Source organism: Genypterus blacodes, unplaced genomic scaffold (genome assembly GCF_046128005.1).
Source record: "Genypterus blacodes isolate CSIRO-AG114 ecotype Tasmania unplaced genomic scaffold, CSIRO-AGI_Gbla_v1 ptg000094l_1, whole genome shotgun sequence".
Classification (NCBI taxonomy): Eukaryota; Metazoa; Chordata; class Actinopteri; order Ophidiiformes; family Ophidiidae; genus Genypterus; species Genypterus blacodes.
In genome coordinates, this window is record NW_027466898.1 from 2,763,538 (window position 1) to 2,770,577 (window position 7,040).

General features: G+C 46.5%; 1 protein-coding gene across 1 annotated transcript; it reads right to left on the reverse strand.

The window, feature by feature from the left end:
• On the reverse strand, positions 1 to 4,611 carry rbm15 (RNA binding motif protein 15). The gene has a single exon (XM_076159297.1). It carries the CDS (start codon positions 4,456 to 4,458, stop codon positions 1,909 to 1,911), a length of 2,550 nt encoding a protein of 849 aa, XP_076015412.1. The 5' UTR covers positions 4,459 to 4,611; the 3' UTR covers positions 1 to 1,908.
• Between the last annotated feature and the right edge of the window lie 2,429 nt (positions 4,612 to 7,040).

Here is a 7,040-nt window from a genome sequence, read left to right on the forward strand (position 1 = left end):
AAAAAGGGACAAGTGACAACTCCTTCCAAACACAATAAGGCACGGGCAGCTTGTTTCTTCAATTCACTTCCACTGGAAGAAACACGTTTCCATTCAAATGAAACAATTTATTGATATTCGGTCACATAAGTGCTCAAATGCACTCTTGGCATGTGAACAGCTTCGCATGGGCTGTACGGATTTTCCTTTCCCATGACATCAAGTGTACATTGCTCAATTTTCCATTTTAAACAGAAGTCATCACAGGTTGCTGATGGGCTAAACAACTTAAAACTGCCGCCTCGTCAGCGAGGCCTCACACACACTAGGCGGCCTCGTCGGGCGGAGCTTTTGCACCTCCGCTTGCTCGCTCGCTCTCTCGTTCTCGTCTCCTCGGGAGTCCAACGTGGAGGTGGGTGTGATGCACAAACACACAACAAGTCTGCCACACATGAATGCTTTCAGTATACGTTCAAAACAAAAACTCAGCAAACTGTACTTCAGCGTGGGGCGAGCACCACTAAACCTGGGAACACACTGGCAGGCGCGAGTAAAAAAAAAAAAAAAAAAACAACCAAAAAAACAAAACAATTTTTGCTTTCTAAAATCTCTCTTTTAACATTAATCTTTTTTTTTTTTTTTTAAAGGAAGGATTAAAATCTTAAAAATGACTTAGTGAAAGAATACTTAGTGAACACAGAGCGGGTTGCATTATTCTGAGCAGCTCATCCAGACTGAGGAGGAAACTGTTTGTGAGCCTAACGCGTCCAAAAACATGAAACAGACCGTCAAATATCAACACAAATCATTAGTCTAAGCTTAGTGCTGTTAGGTCACACGACACAGCCGTCTCTAAAGGTAGGGGATGCACACAAATCATAACACGAAGTAAAAAGTGTGATGTAGCAGGAAACGTATTAGTATTTGCTTTACTATGCTACGACGTCTGCAGTTAGCGGGGCTGCTGCCTGGACTTTAGCGTTCCACATAAGAGCTGACGTGATTTAGCTGGATTTAGTTATTGTCGTTTCAAATGTTGAGATTCCACTCCGATACACAAAACCTTGATCCTCAAACACAAGCCGACAAATGTCCCCTCGGAAAACAAAAACAATTACAAGGTAGTCGTGACCTTCAAAACAACGGGGACTGAAATCGCTAAGAACCAAGGAGGTCGAGTTCATAAGACCTTCATACGCAAACAGAAAAGGGGGGAAATACAACTGCCTTGTAATCGTAAAAGAGTGAATCGGTGGGGTGGGGGGACTTGTACCAGCTGGTGTGTTTACTTTACGGGCGGACAAAACACAAGCAACACCTGCAAACAAATCAATGCAATCAATAGCTGCTGTGTAGTGTCTTAGCGTTTTTCCTGCCAAATCCACTTAGTGACATTTGTGATACATGATCCTGTTGTACCTGATTGCATTGTATTCTAGATTATACACACACACACACACACACACACACACATACAGGTGGTGCTGATATTTTGTCCGCCCGCTGTTTCATTTTAAACGCCCCCAAAAAAACCTCACACACACATTTCTAGATTGTTTTGTAGTAAAGGTGTCTTCTGTACGACACGTCTCAGGATGTATTCACCTGATTCCTTCTCCTCTTAGGCTTCCTTTTACTTATTTCCAGTTTTGGGACCAGATTACTGTAGGTTCTGATGCCATGAACGACTCTTAGGACCATTATAAAAGTTCCAAAAACCATCATCCTGTTACTTTTGAGAGAGGATCCTGTTTTTTTCCGCCTTCTAGTGGATTACATAGCAACACACAAACATTCAAATTACCATACTAGTGTACCCCATAATGCAGAACACACAGCATGCAACAGTTACTGACATACAGCAGAGGGTTTGGTTTTTTTCTTTTTTTTTTTTTTAACACAGCACTTGTAGTTTAGTGTGTTCTGATTTTAAGATGCTCCGCGAACCACAATCATAACCAGATAGTCCTCTTCACTTTTAGCCAGAGCTTTGGCTGAAGAATCGAGGAACTGCTGGGAGAAATCACAGGGAGGAAATGCGTGAAGGACCCCCGTGTTGTCTTTATCTCTGCTGCCCCCCACAGGCAGGCTGATGACCCCAGCTGCTTGTTTTTGGTTTAGGTAGGACACCAGGTTGCGGAGCGGACGCTGAGTGGACGCCGCCGGGTCGGACGACGGCACCTCCTCGGTGCTGCCGGGGACGGCGAGCAGGATGGCGTATCCGCTCGGGCCCGCCACCTTGATGCGCCGGGAGACCTCGTCGAGCTTGGGCTGGTCCAGACGGAGGCGCTGGGTGATCTTCAGCTCGCTCACCTGCCTCCCCGTCGTGCCGTCGATGAGGAGGTCGCTGGCTACGCTGTGGTCGCCCTCCAGCAGGTGCATGTTGGCCGGGAAGTTGCTGTTCTTCAGCAGCAGCATGCCGTGCCAAGCCAGGCTGAGTTTGGTGCCGTCTGGCTTGGACGGCTGGCCTCCTTTAGAACCTTCAGATCGCTCTCTCTTAGCCGGGCCTTTGCTACCGTCACCCGCTTTCCGCTTACGCTCTCCCACTGTGGAAATCCCACTGGCCAAAGGTCCCTTGTCAGAGAGAACCTGGCTTTTAAGTCTCCGTTCCAGCCCAGCCCGTTCTAAGCTGCTGTGGCGTTCTCGTGCTGGAGAGGGCCTCTCGCCCCTCAGAGGGCGCTCCGGGTCACTGAAGCGCCCCCCGTCTCTGCTGCTACCCCCGGGACTGCCGTCTGGGGAGGAGCGTCTACGTCTAACTGTCCTCTCAGTGCTGTCAGGAGAGTGGTCTAGATGGCGTCCGTCCTCCATTACGCGGCGCTTGCGTGCAGGTTCGCGTCCCTGTAGCTCTCGCTCCAGAGACCAAGGCTCCCGTGGCCGCCGCTCTCTTTCCAAGTGCTCGAGGGGTTCAAAGGGTGAGGCGCGTACCCGGTCACGGATAGCAGGGTTGGGCCACTCGGCTCCAGGAAAGAGCTCTCTCTCTCTGAAGTGAAGCGGCGGTGGAGTCCTTTCCCTGACCCTTAGTGGTTCAGGTGTGGCACGGTGAACAAATGATTCTGCGACCATGTCAAACGGTGGGATGGGCAGAGGTTGCAGGAACTGCTGCTGGTAACGGTGCTCAGTATCTGCAAAGTCCACCCTGAGTCTTCTCTCTGGACCCCCCAAGGGGAAGCCACGCATGTGTGTGCATGCCGCCTGTGCAGCGTCCAAGCTTTCATACTGAATGTAGGCCCAAGTGTCCCCTTTTCTATAGTCAATGGTCCTTATAGTGCCAAATCGGTCAAACTCTCTTGCCAGGGCAGCTAAAGGGACCCAGGGACCAAGTCCACCCACCCACAGGCGTGTGGTGGGAGTTGCTTTACCGTATCCTATCTTAATGGGGTTCCGGCCCACTATTTTGCCAGACATACTAAGCTTGGCACGGTGAGCCATGTCAAGGTTCTCAAATTTCAGAAATCCATATGTGCTAGTTTGTCCTCGCGTAGGTCTCTTAATGTCCACTTCCGTTATAACCCCAAACCTGTCAAAAGCTCGCCTCAGGTCCGCCTCGGTGACGGTAATGTCCAGGTTCCCCAAAAACAACGTCCTGTTCGCTCTTTGGTCGTCTTCTGGAGATATAAAATCCTCCTCACGGAAAGCTGCTCGCTCTGCAATGAAAGCTGGACGTGCCCGGGCCTCAAAGAGGGCAAACTCCCGGTCCCGCTCCAGGTCTCTGGGTAAAGGGGGCGGCGGGGGGGGAGGGAGCCGCCCCAAGGCCAGCTGCTGAAGCCGGTAGTCTCTGTACCCGAGCCCGGTGGGTGACAACGGCCTCTGCAAGTGTCTGTGGCCTTGTGCCGCACCGTAAAGGTCTCTTTCCACGGGGGAACGGCTTCTCCTCCGGTTGATGTAGACGGCCTCGATTTTCAGCGGCCGGTCGTAGAGCACTAACCTCCCCCTGGCGTGCTTGGCAGCTCTGGCATCCTCCGGCTTCCTAAAATTCACGAAGGCTATCCGCTCGTCGTTGCTACGGCTAATCTTGACGCTTACATCGCCGAATTTCTTGAATTCGTGAAAAAGTCCATCCTCGATGTCTTCGTCGCTGAGCTGGGTGCCGAGGTCGCTTATTTTGAGGGTCTTGTACTCACTCTCGGCGTTAGGCGGCTGGACCCGCTGCTCTACCCTTGACGCGGTCCTCGGTGAGGCTAAATCCAGCGTCAGGCTCAGGTTGTGGTTTTTCCCGACCGAGCTAGCGACGGTTGTCTGGCAGCTGTGGTTACTTCCAGTCCGACTATGTCCATCAAAATCCCGGTCTCTCTTTTCGCCGAGCAAACTCCTTCTCGTCGAGCCGCCGTCGCTTTTAGTCGAGTTATTCCCATTATTGCTGCCACTGGAGATCGAGATAGCCCCCATTTTCTTGCTGGTCGGGTGGCATCCTCCCCTGTCTCGGATATCATCCAAGGCCCGGGAGCGTTTTTTAATCGGCGACCGCTCTTTACCTTTCATTTCAGTCCACACAGAGCTGAGCCACGGGGACGCTTTGGGTTATTGGGGTTAACTCTGCAAATTAATGCAGATGATTGCGGAGAAGAAAAACTGGTTAAGTCAGTGACCCTGCGGCAAAACAACAACATTCGCCATTTTGTCTAGATTAATAGAAGGCCCCGCCCCTTCACTCTGATTGGACGAAAACGTGGGTGGAAATCGTCAGAGAGCACGTCAATCACGCAGTTTACTGCTGTCTTTTATTACACATTTTGTATTACAGATACAATAATACGTGATCCTGTAAAGCACACGAGTAATTAAGAGAGTAGCAACAATTATATATTTTACAGTTATAGTATAAAATTGTGTGTGGTTTTTTTTAAAGGTTATGAAAATGTGAAATCATCAACAAATACATTTACCGACTTTTCCCTATCACACAATATAGACAAAAAGCTCACTCAATTACGTAAAATACCAGGTTTGGGCTCATAAACATTTAATGTACAAATTCAAGAGGAGTTTGGGGGAGGGTTAAAAAAAACTTGGTCATCCCCGCTGAACATTCAATATAATACCACAAGGTGGCAGAATTCGAACAGTGGTTCAAAGCGGCTGTAAACAGACCAGCACATAAAGTATGGCATCATTTTCATAATTATGTCTGTGTGTGGGGGGGCAACTGCTGTTGCCTATATTTAGTAGCCTCAGACAAAATCACAGATTTGGCGTGAAAGGCCTTCAACTATCTGGACTCTAAGAAAAAGGCAAACAACTTGCTAAGTATTGTTGTTTGTCAGTAATAATAGTAAGAAGTTGTCATGTATGGAGTCAACACTGTCTCTTGTCGTCATAATTCATCTAACAGCTTGGGAAACCAAACTTCATCCAGAGGTGTAAATGTCTATCACGGAACACTTTTCTACTGGGGATATAAATGAAGATATATTACCAGGCAATGGAGAGGAGTGAATGTGAGGGTGAGCAGTGTGTGTTTGTGTGTCTGATTCAGGGGATGTGCATGCCCGTCCAGTCCATCCAATTGTACAGTCATTGTCAGGACAACATCCCATCTACATTTCCATTTTGAGCTAAATATTTCACATTTATTTTAGTTCTGAATTCAAACATCTTTATATTTTTAGACACAAGAGTTTATAGTTTGTAAATACAATCTGTAAGGTAGGTGTTAACACAGAAACACATTTACTCAAACTGTTAATTGGATGCTATTTGTCCTGTATTTAATATTTATTTGCACTAAATCCATCAAACTCAGGCCTCATTAAAAGTGAAATGAAATGGACATATTAAGCACAATATTAATCTTACAGTAAATTTCTTCTAGGTGATGACAATCAATTGAGGTTTTACACCTTTTTTTACTTTTACTTTTGCAGGACGTTTGCATACACTCAGTGTTACTGAATTGGACACTGAGTGTAACCAGCATTTGGGGACATGTGAATGATATTCTCTAGCTATAAATACAGGAATGGGTGGGTTACAATAGTTGCAAGATAAATGATCCGAGATCAAAGCTGAGAACTGAGGCCAACGGGCAGCTTTATATTTAATGAGCATTAAATCATATTTCATGTCCATTTAATGGGGCTGAGGATATAGTCATTTCCAGACTCTACTGACAGTTTTCACCTACTGACCCTGACAAAGAATGATGCTTAATTAAAAATGGCTCCTGGCTCTCTGGGTCGAGTCAGCATTTTCCTTCATGTTTATTTACGGCAATTCATATCGAGACTTTGTTGCTGATTTATTGAGTTCACACAGATTAAAGCTTCTGCCAGAGCAATGCCACTTTGAAGACAAACTCTCTGTTTTAAGACAAAGTCATTATTGTCGGCGTCTATTATAAAAGGAATAAACCACGTAATGCTTATACAATATTGTCATTTAAGAGTTAACATCAAAAGTCACTGAGTTTCATCTTTTGTTTATAGACAGAGATAACCTGTTCTAACTAAAAATAAAAGCTAAAAATGAGCATTGACATACCATCTACTATTTCTACAGCTTTCCACATCTCCTCAGTTCTTTATCCCTCCTGACAGCTTTCCTTATCTTCTCCACTTAATCTGGGATTTAATCAGAGGGGCTGTGTAACTGCAGCGAGGGCTGCCGTCTCCCAGGGCCTGGCTGGAATTTGAAGCTGTGGGTGTGGAAAGTGTTTCTGATGGGTTTGTGCTTTCTTCTATTGGAACCACATGTTAGTGGCTCACGCAAAAGCCCGGCACAGACTAAGGGACCGACAGCCAGTCTGCGCCGGTATCACTGTCAAAGCCATAGATCTCATACATTTCTGGGGAAGAAGTGGAGCTGGGTAGGCTTCAGTCTATGGATCCATCGCTTTTCATCTGAATTATGTTATATTTTATTATGTTTATATGAGTAACTTACCAAATGGGATGGCACCTTTCAATTCAAAATGTCCTTGTCAATGAATTACTCGGTGTAAAGCACAACAAAATAATTTCTAGTAATGCATGTTTCAGTGTTATCCTGTCTTCCTCTCTACAAATCACAGCATAAACACAAAGTCATAAATGGAGGAAACTGATATCAGGCGCTACTGAAGAGGG